The 15886-nt window shown below is 33.9% G+C and overlaps 1 protein-coding gene across 1 annotated transcript in view; it reads left to right on the forward strand.

Moving 5' to 3' along the window:
* Positions 1-9746: 9746 nt before the first annotated feature.
* Positions 9747-15886, forward strand: part of LOC141451623 (cell adhesion molecule 2-like) — a 407804-nt gene continuing 401664 nt past the window's right edge. Inside the window, exon 1 of the mRNA XM_074123083.1 lies at positions 9747-10305. Coding sequence (XP_073979184.1) covers positions 10254-10305 — 52 coding nt within the window. The 5' untranslated portion in view covers positions 9747-10253. The remainder of the gene's footprint in view (positions 10306-15886) is intronic.

Consider the following 15886-nt stretch of genomic DNA (forward strand, 5'->3'; position numbering starts at 1 on the left):
AGTTTTGATTTCTATTGTGCATTTTGTTCTGAAATTGTTTTGTAAATGAAGTTATCGTAGCCTAGTTGTTTTATATCTTGCTTCTAACTTATTTTTGTCTTAATTACCATAGTTTGTGAGTTTGTGTAGACCATGAAATAGCCCAGGCTTGAATGTGCTGCACAATGGCCACTTGGATCGCTTACTGCACACTAAAAGATTATCTAACATCGTTAAAACGCCTATTGCAACCGGACAGTATGGAAAATACTGCTTCCAGCAAAGAGTTGAGATATTATTGCCAAACAAGAATCTGTCATGCTACAGATCAGTAAGCAAAATTAAATAACAACAAACAAGAAGGCTATAAATAGCTTTACAAACTGAAGAGTAAGATTAACGTTTTCCTGGTTGAATTCATTGAATGCTGCTGTAGAAAGAATGATGGAAATTAATGCTGCGCTCAAAGCGAAAAGTGATGGAGCTACAACTTGGTTGGTGAATGTAAGACAAGAAAACTCATGAAGGCCTTTTGCTCAGAGGAGTAAGGCGACGAACTATTTGGGTTCCTAGGACATGCTGGTATTCAAGGCAATGAGCACGCGGGCGATTTATCTAGAATCCTCTAAATATACATACATATATTTTGGCCTTTAGTTAGATAGGTCCCTGTTACCATGCAGTTTTGTGGCAGAGGAATGAATATTTAAATCCAATTGCGGAGATCTAAACTTGCATTATAATATTCTTACTTGTAAGCCAATTGATAGCATTTAACACTTGGTTTATTGGTTTAGGACTTAAAATCCATGTCTTTCTCTACTTTACCAACGTTTTGATAGGAATCAGTTCCCCTCATTCGTGTTTGAAATCACTCAGTGATGTGCTAGGTTAGAGAAGTATGGTGAGTAGGAAGGTTATTGTACTCAGCTGTTTATAACAATGAGGATGCCACTGCCTTCTTGATTGAGTTTTCGTGAAATGGTTGTATAAATGGATTAAGTTATTTGTGTCTATTTTTTAATTAATTGATGTAAGATCTTATAACATTTGTGTGCCCATCTCTTACATTTTTTTTATTTTTATTAATATTATTCTTTATTATTAGTTCATTGGCATGAACATACGCTTGAAAATTGTGACGCAAAATGAGTTGTAAAGGCTATATTTTCCTTTTTGTTATTAATGACTCTATCCTGTTTTTCCGTTCTTCTTTCCAAAATACTGTAAAGTCTTTCCCATGCTGCCTCTATTCAAATAGCTCCTACTCAACTAGTACAGTTCAAGACACAGTTCAACAAATAAACCTCACACATTAATTTTTCAAAACGAAGAAATCATTTAAATTTTTGAAAAATGTTTCACAACAAGGAGATAGAAAATATGATCAGCATATTATGCACAATGTTAATGGAAAATCACTTTACTGGTATTTAACTACGTCTAGACAGTCAAATAACGTTTGCTGTTAATGACGTGTACATCAGTAAATGTGATATTTAAATGTCACAGCGGCAATAATTCTGGTGTGAACACTGGCTTGATTTTTTTCCTTCATCTAATCGTTACAATTATTAATCGAAACGTTTAGTTCAAATCGTTCAATCAAATGATTACTGACGAATATATTGGCTCTTAAATAGATGAAGTTTTCCCATTCTTAATTTCTTTTTCTGGAAATTGGAAAGTATTGAGATCACGCTAAATATTTGTAATTGAATTTTCATTTAATGGAACCCTGTCCTGTAACGCTGGTTTCAATTTGTCTTCTCTCTTCTGTCTTTTTTGCAAATAAAGTGATTATTATTATTATTATCATAAAGAGATAAAGTCTGAAAAGCGAAGAGCAAGAAAATGGAGAATAAAGTGGTATAAATAATTAGAGAATGTCAGAATTTTCAAAATCTAACGAAAGAAGAAAGCTGTCTGTCGTAAAACAAGGATGACATTACAGAGTTTTAATAACCTGAGGAGACATTTATTGAAGAGGATGGAGTAGAGATTTTATGAAAACCAAGAAAACAAAGATGATTAGATCATTAAAAATGGGATGATATTAAGAAGGATGAAGATCGTTAAGAATAGTCGTAAAATGTAGGAGGCCGATGTGACAAGGGGTTCCTTAGATTCAATAGATAAGATTACCGGCCTTTGCAATCCACAAAAGATTTAATGAAGATAATTCCTCTTGTTTTGGTATAAATTAAAAATTATTACAGACATTATGGCCGGCCTTAAAAAGGGCTAAAATAAAGCACCAATCTACCTCTAACCTACAATATAACCTTTTACTATTTCTCTAAGGGTTAGTTCGGTATGCGAGACACAGAAATGGTGAATTAATTGCAGAGCTCTAGGAGAAAGTAAAGTCGGTGCGTGCCTTGTTATTAGAAAGAACTTCTCGCACAGGTGTTCGTAAGTGGCTACCGTGGCACATGCCGTTCGCGTAACACAACAAACAGTTTTCCAACTCCGGAGGGGGATGCTGTAAAAAGAAGAGAAAATACATTTTTACTTGAGAAAACAATACTGTTTTCGGGAAATAACAAGCAATTTCATTATCTAATTGGATGTAACAATCTAATTTCAAGATTATCCTTATCGTTTGGTGCGAATGATAATTGCTTCTTCAATAAAACTTCACAGAAATAATTAACAGCTACTTACTTTTAGGACATTGAAGTGCAACACTAAAGAAGACCAACAGTAGAAAGTAAAAATATCGCTAATCTGAATAAGGAATGTCTATGAACTATAAAGCTATCCAGGAACATCTGATTTTTCACGCAGCTGCAGAGCTACAACAAGAATATAACTTCATTGGTAATCTTTCATACGATAGTCCAGAACTGTCTTAGGTTTTATGCTCCTGTTGAGCAGCAAGCCACGAAGAGGGAAGCTGTCTCTAGTGAGACCTACTTTTGCCAACTCCAAAAACTTTTTTCTTGCAGTTTTCAGACATATCAAACATTTTCTTGTGGAGCTTAAGAAAATGAAGGAAGCTAGCTGAAATAGATCCAACAGCGATTTCCTAGGATTAGAAAGGCGAAGTGTTGTCTGGAAAATTATAAACTGTAGCGTTCTATATAGCTTGTCTCGGCATGAGCAAAGAAAAGCTTTCCTATGCTGCACATGGGTTTCTCAAGAAAAACTGGAAGATAACTCAGGAAGCTGTGCCTAGAACTAGGTAGCACCTACACCTACTGTGGACTTCAGGTGCAAGAGACTTCATCTCACTTCCTGAGCGAACTGTAGTACAGTTGTTCAAAGAAAATTTTTACGTCTGGATAGTCACCGGGTATTGAAAAAGGATATCTCTACCTGACTCAGGAAATTTCTAGTACTTCTTAATTTGAAAAGTGAGCTAGCTCGGCTACAGTAGAGGATGCAACATACTACGACTTCCATAAAACTTGTCAAACGAGCCTTCTTAAGCAATGTGATGTTCAGTTTTAGGCCAGAAAAATAACAACACATAAAAAAACTTCGTGCCAAAAATTTTTCTAATAGATCCTTAACTATACCATTGAAAGACTACAGAAAATTAGAGAATAATAAGCACACAATAAGGGCCAACTTGCACAGATAGCCATTATCTTGTTTTTTAAGATCTAGCATCGAGTAGCAAGACAAGAATTTGCAAGAAATCACTTCCGGCTGTATCTTTATCGAGTTCTTTTTATCCCTGAGGAGGTGAATAAAATTGATCTCCGATCTTCAAACGGACGGTTACGGACGTGGTTTTGTTTTAAGAGAAATATTTTGCGGAGTGCGATACTAAGTTTAGCGACCATTTCGCTACGAAGATATTATATTCTCCACCAACATTTATGTGCTTAAGTCGATAGCAGAGCTAGCAATGAAATATGAATGTATTTAAAAGCTATAGCCGAATTAGAATGAATGGAAGAAAATGCTTAGAGAAGGATTACGTGATTTTAATTTTGGTTAAGCTATAAGGATGGCAGGAGCACAGAGTGCTGCTCCATCCATTAGCAGTAGTTTATGTAAATAGCAGTATATAGTAGAATGATGAATGTGTGAAGCGAATGTATTTGTAGGTAAGAATAGAGAGTGAGTGATATTCTAGTGATAAGCACCTAGACGATGCTGGCTGTATGGCGGAAGCCAATGCCAAAAATTTAGCGACTTTTAAGGTTGCTTCTAGGCTCTGATAGGATCATTTTTAAAGTATGGCCTAGGCTTGAAAAAAACTAGTGGCCCCCCCCCAAAAAAGAACCATTCATCTAATGCTCTTCAACAACCGTAAATCCACTTTTATTATTGCAAAGATAGCAATGCTTATGATTTCAACTTACGCACCAACTATCACACTTAAGGGACCAGCAGTTTTCCCTAGTTTGCTTGCATATTAAGCGCACAAGGGGAGTGCCACCTTATTGGAAGCCCCCGCGACTCATCCCCAAGCTGAACTTTGCAGTCTAACTTAATATTATATTGTAGTTGCTCATATACAATTAAGAGAGTTAATAATAAATTCAAATTGAAAGAAAAAGAGTTGCCGTTGTAACAAATTAAAAATTATAAATGTAAAAAACAAATCAAATGCTTAAAAAGAACGAAGGGAAGTTTTATATTTTATTATTACATAAAAAGTCCATTTGAAATTCTAAAGTTTTTGTTTACTTTTAAAAGTAAATGAAAGAACTCAGTTGTGAGTTAATGAAACAATCAGCGAACTGAAACACATAAATTGGCGTAGTATTAATGACATCATCATCAGCGGCAGTAGAATAGCAAGCAGTTGCTCCAAGCAGCGGCGACTTGAAGAGTTGGTTTGTCGCTACGACCTGGACTAACAGAGAAACTTTTCACCCTGTCTTTCCATAATTCACAGCGGTGTTATTGTTTTTGATAAATTTTAACACGAAGCCAACGAGAAATCTGATTCTTACTAATTCTCCGAGGATGTCTTTTGCACCCGCGTTTTTTTGTTTTTAATTCATTACACCCTACTTTTTCGGCTGTAAGATTAATCGCCTAATAATGTGCTAATTTCGGTAATCATATTCCAATTCTGTGCCAGCTCGTTTCCTTCATAGAGATTTAATAAACTTTTCACTTATTTCTCTGAATTTTATTTTCTACTTAACGCAATAGCTGCTCGTTAGAGGCATTCAGGGAAATCCCACTGAAGAGAAAAAGAACTTATTGTTCCCCTCCCCCAGAAGAGCCCTTAAACAAATCCCCCCCACACAAATATAGTACTATAGTAGGCGCCACGGTAGCCGAGCGGTTAAGAGGCGAGACCTGCGAAGCTAATATGTATTGTGGCACTGGGTTCGATTCCCGGTCTTGGCCTTGGATTTTATTTAATGGTTAATAAAAGAAATTTACAGTAAAGTACGTTTGCTAGTCGCCTTTGTCCACGACACCTAGTAAATGGTAGTTGGACGTTAAGCCCCGCCTGAAAAAATAGGCGATTACGTCCTAACTATCGTATTAGTTGTCCTGGCCGGATAAATTGTCGTATTAACCCATGAACTAGAGTACGGCAATCGAACCTGCTAAACCAACAATACATCTTTGCTTTGCGGGTCTAGCCTACCACCGCCTAACATACTTTACTACTTTCTCATATTAAACATTAAATAAAACCCAACGCCCAAACCGGGGGAATCGAACCCACTAAACCCATCTTAGCTTTGTGGGTCTAGCCTATAGTAGTGTGATGTGATAACAAGAAGGAGTGATAACAGAAGAAAAATATATAATTTTTCATTATAAAAATTATAACTAGTGGTGCCAGTCAGACGCTAGTATTTAGTTCAAGTGCCGCGGTCAGTGCACGGGCAAAAGGGGCCGCCCGCCAAAGACACACCGCTTTCAAAAGGGCCATTATACGGTCAGTATACAGTGACCACCTGGCTACAAACTAAACACTCAAAAGACCGAATACCTGACTACAGCCCTTTGATAACTTCCAACACCTGTCACCCGGCCTATTCAAGACTAGGGTCAACACACGGCAAGAGATGTTTGAGTGTGACCCGTAATTACAAGACTTGTCAATGTGTGGTGATGGCTATATATGGTCTCGCTACAGGAAGTGGGGGCCAGTCGATGATTATTCTTCAGTATTTTACCAGCGTAACATCAAGATTCGACCAGCGAGTTACACCGCGAGCGCGCCCCTATCTAAGTATTTAAACATATATCTATTTAACGTCATTATAGTTGTGCATTCTAGTTACAATTTAAATCATTTTAAATTATTGTAGTATATCTTTACAACGTCTAAATTATTGTTAAAAAAAAATATATATATATATTTATTTATTTTCGTAAAACTCGTAATTCATATTCCGAATATCAACTCATTAAAATCTCTAACTAATTCCCGCATCATAAACCTCCTCTTCAAACCATCTGAACCCATCACAGTAGCCACTAACCTTCAGTACGACTGAAATATGTTTTGCTGTTCGGAATTTGGAATAATATTCTTGGGATTATACTTAATAGGGAGTCATTAGAGTGTTTCACATTTTTTGTGGGTAGGAAGAGGGGCTGAAAGCAGAAAGTACAGGCTCCATTGGACCTTCCTAGCGACAAGATGAGCAATTAAATGGATTATGTTTATCAGATAAGAACTGGTAAATATTCTTTTTAATACCTCATTAAACGCTGACTTTTCTTAAACCCTTTTTTTAAACCGTAGGTTCGTGATTAATACCTTAATATAGCCCTAGTCTTTTTTTATAGAATATCTTGATTTAAAATGAACAATAATTAATTCTAAGCATTTTTATTTTAAAATATTCTAATGGATGTTTTTTTATCTATTACAGGTTCACTTTGTTGATAAACTACGTTTAAAGCAGTTGATTACAGTTATTTGCAATGATTGATGGTGATGATATAAATGATAAATCATCATTTGAATTATATATTCTAACTTTTTTATTTTCTATTTTCAGTAAATTATCTTAATTGATTTGTTTTAAAGGTATTTTCTTGTTAATATAGTGTAACTTTCTTAATATAATTTTTCTTTTTTGCGTTTATTGTGCTACAATCAGCGCGTTAGCGCTATAAGTAACTATGACACAATAGAGTAGTAAATGATAAGGTAACGAGTGGAGAAGTTACCCAGTGGTAACACTCCCAATTATTAGATGGTTAGTCACTCTCTTCACTGGAGAGGAGATCACGAGGCCACTGTCTCTTTTAAGACGTCTTGTCCGGGTTGTCAGGAAGAGTTCTAGAAGAAAGATTTGGAAGCTAGAGGATTTATATGAGATTGCAGGCTGAAGTGGAGTTTTCTGTATCGTGTTTTCAGCGACTTGGGTGGGTGACAAAAGGAATGTTAAGGTCAGTGTGTATAGTCCAGGTTGGAGACATAAAATGGAGCGTTTACGATAGTTCGAAGTATTTTAGATTGAAGAGAGTGAATACATTGGAGATTGGAGCGTTTGGTTGAACCTCACAGCTCTATTTCATACACCCAGATGGGTTTCAAAGTAGAAGAATAAATTAGTTTTTTTTTCATTGTCCAGAGAGAGTTTTGATCTATCGTCTAAGAGTCTTTTAAGTAGTCGATAGCGTCTGTTTAGTTCTGTTCTTTTAAGTCTAGTGGGGGGGGGGGAATATATTTAAATATTTTTTTTAAAAATGGCGTTACAAATAAGAAAAAGAAACAAAAAAAATGGCGTTGTTTTGTTCGTTAACTTTGTTAACCAAAGTCTAGATTATTGTTGGTAGATGCGCCCCTTACGTTAGTTACTTGGAGGATATTGTTCCCAGTTCAGTTAAATTGCCTAATGATTCGTAAAAGAAGCAATTAACCCTCCACACTTAGAATCCATCCCCCTTGTTGACAGACTAAAATCCTTCCATTCATTAATAATGCACAAGTAAAACCGTAGGGAAATATTGGGCTGTAAGAAAGTGCAACCGTGTAATTGCTTCCGGTAAGATTAGCCGCCATTATCTTCTAAACTTAATTTAACGTAAGAATTTACAATTTTACTAGCCTTATAAGAGTTTAGATTTTCATAATGATCTTATAAAATATTGAACGAAATATTGTGTCTTAAATTTAGGTTGAGTTTTGAACTATGAAAAGTTCAGCACTCTATAACTATTGTGAGTTACCGCATCGTTAAAATTGATTTTCAGCCCATATGTAGGGAATGATATAGCCTATAAGTGTTTTAAGTTTTCATAATGATGTAAATAATGTAGGGCGAGATATTGAGGGTTATGTTTTAGGGCGTGTTTTTGAAGCTATGAAAAATTTAGAATATTCTATCTTCTAAACTGACGCATCGATAAAATTGATTGAAGTAAGAATTTATATTTCATTAGATTCTAGGTACTGATATAGGCTATAATTGTTAGTTTTCACAATGTGGAAGGTAACCTGTTTGCCATAAAAAATTCATTTTTTGATGTAACGCTCAGTTTCGAAACTGGGATTCACGCTAAGATTAAGATGAGCCCAAACAATCTGTCATGAGATGAGTGAGCGTTGTCGCCTCTATCTTGAAAATTATACTGAAAGGGACCTGCACCTACTCAAAGAATCAGTCCAACAGTATGAATAATACTGAAGGCTTCCTTATACTTAATGGCCCTCAGTGAAAACCCAAATTAATTTCCCACTTCACAAAGTACAGGACAATGAAGGAGTAAAAGTGATTGTCTCTCTTCTACGCCAGGACAATAATTTAAAAGATTTTATACAAAAATTTAGAAATAAGGATATATATATATATATATATAAAATAAAAATCCTGAGTGGGGATATTGGGGGAAAAAATCGTTCCAAGTACCCATGATGTCGTATCGTTAAAGGAGGTTTATAAGCACACCCAGTAAGAACTAAGCACCCGTTATTTGTCTCAGAAAGTAGGGCTTACGTCGCTCGCTATTATTTATCAGCTTCCAAAGAGACATTGGCTTAGTCTTTGAAAAGTTTTATTTATTTAATACTGCGCCATTCTATTTGTTTGTTTATTTCGTCCATTTTTCGACAGTTTAATCGAATAGTTGTTTGAAGATATGATATTAAAGGTTTTTCCGCTTTTAACGTCATTTTTTCTTATTTACGTTCTGGGCTTTTTTTTAAATCGATAAAAAACGGCTTGCTTCAGAAACTGGATACTAATCTCCTATTTACGACTCGTTTGATCGCCCCCGAATATTCTGGTGCAACCAGACTTCTGGTGGCTTAAAGCGGATGTGACCAAGACTTCTTAGCAGAAATCTGTGTACAAATAACCGTGCAAGAATTTCACTTTACCGGGCATTTGCTCTGTAAGGCGATAACAAGTAAACTGAAATCCACTTTCATCACATTTACTTGTAGCAAATTCTTTGTTGTAGTAAATAAGGTTATTTGTTGTTGAAATCCCAAAAGAAATGATCTGATCTATAGAATTGATCTTCTAAAATTGATTTTGTAATTTTCGAACGTTGAAGCCTACTTCTTCGATGTTTTGCAAATCTACTGGCAATTTTGCTAGAAAAAATCGAAAATACTGAACAATTCAACAGTTCAGCAGCACACTTTCTTTTATCGGCTTACAGCCTTCCAACAAAATCCAACATTTTTAATCCAGACAGGGCAAATATTTTATTTTTATTTTTATAGCCCTCCTATTTTGGCGGTTATCTTTACTAAAACAAATTAAGAATGACAGTTCAAAACGATATAAAAATTGAAATCGATAGCTGACGAAAGATTACGAAGATGGCCGACAGTGTTGGTGTTGGCTGAAACTGTGCGGACGGTGTTTTCAGTCAGTGCTTCTCCATCAGCATAAGTACGGCCGAATACTTCTGTCTCTTTTCTCTATTGCTCTCAATATTTACGTGGTGATTATATATATTTTTTTTTAAAAGAAAAAAAAAAAATTACGCGTTTGTTGATTTAAAAGAATCAAAAGTTCATCCTAAGAGAATTAATTGTCTTTGGTTCCTTGCTTTATCCACTTGTTTTTGAAATCTTGCAATTCATTTTCTTTTCTTTTTTGCCTTCAGAGAATTAAACAATACTTTTTTTCTCTACAACAATTTTATCAATTTTCTAATAATAATAAAATCACTATTGTCTTAAAACCTTTAAAAAAATAAGCTCCCATAACCCTTTAAATGAAACGACGCGACAATTTCTTAATACCCTCAGTACCAACTACTAAGATGCAAACCGCTGTTGAAGAAGATTCTGCAGTGTAATTGGCCACAGCTTTAGAGAGAACAAACCTCTGTTGGCTTTAAGAAAACAAGAAAAAAATACAAAAACTACTATGGATTATAAACGTTTCTGTTTGGTTTGGTGTGTCTTCAACATATATTCAGGTAAATTGATTAATTATTAAGAAAAAGTATTTTCTTTTTGCAGGCATTGATGTTTTTCAGATCTTTGTTTTTTTTTTTACTACCGCTAGCTCTTCGTAAGATTGAATGTAAGCATTTCCATTGAGAGTACAAGTTTTAGGGTACTTTTTGAGGATGTAAAATGAATTTATAAATATTGTCTCAGTCTGTTTTTGGTTTAGCGTAACTCCAAAATGGAAAATCTTTGAACTGCCGATATGTTATTTCAATTAGATGTTCCCATAGGATCCAAAAATATGAAGTCATCAAAAATCAAGGAAACGGAAGTATTATTTTTGAACAATGAACTTTTCAGTTTCGTTTTAGGATTCTTTGTGAACTTCTCAATCGATTTTATTCTAAGTAATCATATATGCATAAAAGAAGTGCCCTAAAAATCAACTAAATTCAACTACATTATAATAAAACTATATTAATTTTAAAAGAGGTATAGAGGAGAAAATGGAAAGAAGAAGCTCCTTCTCACTGAAGTGCTTTTTAAATATATTTCACTCCTTCAAATTATGTTTTGGAAGTTTTTTCCTTGTTTGGAAGTTATTTTCCCAGAACGGAAGAGCACGTTACCAGTTCGCAGTGGAATTGGCTTAAAGCCTCTTCCTGTAAAATCCAATCGAATGTATTTTTGATCAAGAGCATAAAATTTTTAATTAAAATTTACAAAGAAAATTATAGTACCCATTTTCTGAAAAACTGATTTGTAGTTGGGAAACTTTGGCTATCAAATTTTCCTATCAGATTCCAAAATGGTACCCAAATAAAAGTGTAAAAACAATTGTGTGTCCACAATTTTTTTAAGGAGGATTTTTTTTTGAGCTTCATTTATACCGAAAATGTCCGAACGATTCTTTGTAAACGACGTACAATAATAATTCGTTCCAATTCTCAATATAAAAACAAAAAAAATTATGTTCAAATATGTAGAACATGAATAACTGAAAAATGCTAAATGTGTGATGGAGAGGTCCAAGATTTAAATTATTTATTTAAATTTTCATTAGAAAAATCTACACGGGCGATTTTTATGCAGCCATTAACTTTAAATACATTACACACATTACCGATACTGACTTTATTTTTACAAAAAAAGAAAGAAAAAAGAAGATATTTTGAAGCCAATCAATTATGAGAACACCCGATAAAATTTAGCAGAAAAAACAAAATAAATAAATGAGGCATCTACATGTCTAAACATGATTAAATTTACTGACCATTTTAATTACTTAATTACAGTAATAAAGAATATCATTACTATTTTACATAATTATTCAAAGAGTGATAGAATTTTCACTAATTATCGAAATTAACTAAAAACAAATGTTCATTTTAACGATCCTAAAACAACAGTTTTTTTTGTAAACAAAATTTTTGTAAAGACCTGCTGTTTTTACAAAACATTCTAAAGGTGGTAATTTGTCCCAAAATAACTCTGCAAATATTTCTTTCTTATTATCGCATTTTTCACATCAAAAGTTACTGCTAATAGTTTTACAACTTAGTAAGAATTCACAAATACATTATTTTAAACACGTTGAGTACTTTTTCTTTAAAAACCAACTATGGGTACAATGCCTAGAGAAGAATTCACTATTTTAGCTTCGGTCCAAGTATTTCTTTACTACATTACAGTTTTCAGTTTGAATTCTTTGCTATCTCTCGCTTGCCTTCCATCTAGTTGAAAGTGTTGTTTTCCTTGTTCATGCTAAGTCGAAGTACAGCTGTCCAGATATTGGTTGCCCAGTTTCTGGGTTTAGATATCCACCAATAAACAGTTTTTTAAATTTTGGGTGGGGGGGGGGAACAAACAATTAGCGGCACACGTTAAATAGTTAAAAACAATGATTTTATAATGTCTAAAACGTCGCACGTTAGTCTATGATCGCCAGGCTTTAGCGTTTGTATTTTTGGCGATTGTGTTAATTCAATTTTGTCTATATTTTCACAATGTTGGTTCCAACAGCTTTTTTGTTTTTCAATTAATTTTCTTTTAATTTAATTAGTTCTGGAAAACTTCATTTTCTTGTTTTAAGACGTAACAATTTCTTCGGACATTATCGCCCATTTATGGAACAATTACTCCTCACAGCCGAAAATATTCTAAATATTAAACACAAAAGCCATTTACTCGATGTATACAATTTTATCACTGCTTGCCTTAAATTAAGAAAATCTATACTGCAGACGTAGCTCTATTTTCTTTTTGTTCCTTATTTATTTCTATTTTATTTTTTATTTTTTGGAATATTTTCCGGCTATTTTTCATTAAATTAGTTTGTTTTTATTATTTTTAAATTGATTTAGTAATCGAAGAAGCATTTGACAAACCATAGCCGCTTCAAGATAGTTAGCCAGAGAAGTAAAATAATAGTGTTTAGATTTCAACTGTAAACTCCAAAGTCAATATATCACTGTTCTTATGAAGTTCAATTTATGTTAATATGTTTATTTCTGTCTGGTCACTCTGTATTGTTTACTTGTATAGGAGTTCTATATTTTATTTCATTCTAGATTTCTTTTGGAAAAAAAGTTTTTCATTTCTGTTTTATTTTTCTAATTAATATAACTTTTCATTTAATTAGTAAGTTTTATGTTTGGTAGGCACAACACAACTCTCCATCTATAATGTACTCTTTGTATGAACATGGATGTAAAACAATAAATAAATAAATAAATAAATTTATGGAACAATTACTAGATTTTAACTTTTGCCTTCTGTAGAAACGAAAACGTATTATAAAACTTAGATTGAAACGTGTCGAATATTCGAAATAGAATTTACTCCAAAAAATTGAGGGTTTTCTGGTCTTTTGAGTTCAAAAAAGTGTTTCTTTTCGTAAGAAAATGGTATGAAAAGTGTTTGTGAATGAAACTGGCTCTAAAACAAAACATTGCTGCAAGTCAAAGCTTTGTATTGCGATTTGAAACTATCAATGGACTTGATGGAAAGTTAGTTTAGAATAAAGTATCTCAACTGGATAAACCAAATTACTGAATGGTTCTTTTGCTTCAGATTTCCGATAAAAGAAAAAAAACTTGGACAAAGATACTTCGCATAAGCGTGTCTATTATTAGATAAGGCTGAAAGAAAGGCCGCCGCCTGGTGTTCGCACTTATTTTAAGCTCTCTACACTTTACCACTCACACAAAATTAAAGACGAAATTTTAGTACATTTTCGAAACTAATCTACTCTTGGTGTGCTTTATTTTAATGTTCAAAAGTCTTCATCATTTAAAATCATGACCATAATCTCTCTACAGAAATGTGGAGGCAACTTGCTTCCATATAACGCGTAGTTTATATGAGAAATATTCAATTTTCAGTGATAATACACTCTAACTAAGCGAACATAAAGATATAAGATTATGGCCATCTTCTCTTTATGAGAAGTGGAAGAAGGGGGTAGTAAAGAATCTCTTTGCATGCAAATCGTCCGGAAGGAAGTCAATGAAAGCCCAGTTATTAATAATAGTTTGCCATAATAAATTGTACGGGAATGTTTTAATATAATCTAATAACAAAATTATTAGATAAATATTTTGTCAAATATCGTGTGAGATATACGAGTATATATATACATAGATATTAAATTAAATAATACAGTTTATGCGATACGTGACTCAATTGTTTTCCCGAGGTTTTTGGTAGACAATGAATTGCTCTCTCACAGATTTTTACAGAAGGAAAAGAGAAATGAAGTTTTATGGTTTTTATTAAAGTGGACTAAAGGCTTATAATAGACCCGCAATGCTGCGAATGCAATGCCCGGTCATTGCCCCGTTAACACCTTCGATTTTATATAAATTGTTTAATGGTAACAATAAGTTACAATAAGTACATGAGAATTAACAGTAAAGTATTGAATATAATACTTTTTTATTGTGAAAAGATTCACAATATTACAATAATTAATTTAAATAATTACTAATAAAATTTCTGTAGTATTTTTTAAAGGTGTTACTTGTGGTCTGCATTGAAGAATGGAGACAAAATTTACAGGGAAATGTTCAGTTGAGTTCCAGCATTTCCAAATATTTTATTATTAATAAAATCACTCTTTCAAAGTGATATTTTGGTCGCATTTATTTGTTGGACACCCGAGCATTGTGGGATTGCCGATAATGAGTACTAGGAGAGCTGCTGCTGGAGTTATTCCGTTTTGGGAAGTTCCAGTATCGGACTACATCGAAAAGTAGCGGAGAAACGGAGTGCGAGATGGAATGTCATCACTGATGAGTCAAGAATAATCAAAATCAATGTCCCCAATCAATAGATGGAGCTTCTCTTTTCGATATAGCCGCCTCCGAACTACCCAAGGATATTTGATGAAACGTTAACCCCTACCAACAACGCCAATTGTGCGGTTAGCCCCTCACTATTAAATACAATTTTTTTTTTACTGATTCCTGACTTAGGACTGCCCTACAACATAATGACCAAACTGCTACACAAATAACACCACCCGCATAGAAATAATATTTAACTTCCTCAAAACCACAAACCTCTGCCACCTAGATTCTTTCTTTCTGGTGATATTGAAGCTAAGCTCAAGCGTCTCATGAACTGCTTCATAAGATTTATTTTCAGCATTCCCAGAGACACTCCCATTTCCCACTACTACGATGAGTTGAAGTGGCTTTTTCCTGTCTATCGCCGCCAGAAATTTTTTGGCTTCTTTCCTTGTTCAAGTCATCCAGTCTCAAAGGCCTTCCTATATTTTTCAACTCCTTAAGTTTAAATCCTCGATACATTCCCGTAATACCAGATCTCGCTCATCTGATCTCTATATTCCCTCTAACCGTACCTCATCCTTTGACAAATCCTTCCTTATACGTGATACCTCTCTCTGGAACTCCTTGCCATCATCTGTCCGCCATGCTCCTACCCTATCCATCTTTAAATCCCGTCTATTCAGTTATCTCCTTTCTATCCAGCTTCCTCCGAAATTTTAATTTATTTCCTTAATTTCTGCTGTTATTTTTATTTTCACCTTTTGTAAATACTAATTTATTTATTTATTTTCTGTTTAATCACAGGTCAAACTATTAAGGCCTCTATTTGTACCTGTGTTTATTCTTAGCGGACAATTATCTTAGAATAATAAATTTCTTTTCTATTCTACTCTATTCTAGATTTAACAGACAAACTAACACACCCTTTTACATAGTACAGACCACACAAATTTGAGGCGATATATGATCCTGATGATTGACAATATGTACCCAATGTTTAGGAATTAATAAGTTTGCAAACAATTTGAATTCTTCTTAAATTTAAATGATAATAACTTTAGCCAATCAGTAGCTTTATCACATACAGGAGAGCATTAAGGCAATACTCACGTAGCTAAAATATTGGGCTCTAAACCAATTGCAGAGTAAGATTATACTTAGACTTTATTCTGCTCTCTGATTTGTAACTTATTGCCTTTCACGCGAACAGCAACTAGCTCCCTCTAGAATCATTAACTATGATCTGCTTTCCCCCCTTAGAAAGCTAGCGCTTACTATTGTAATCCCAAGGGACAATAAGTCTTTTGTTTATGTA

The sequence above is a fragment of the Rhodnius prolixus genome, unplaced genomic scaffold (assembly GCF_049639745.1).
Source record: "Rhodnius prolixus isolate KJV_2025 unplaced genomic scaffold, Rpr scaffold_14, whole genome shotgun sequence".
NCBI classification, from domain to species: Eukaryota; Metazoa; Arthropoda; class Insecta; order Hemiptera; family Reduviidae; genus Rhodnius; species Rhodnius prolixus.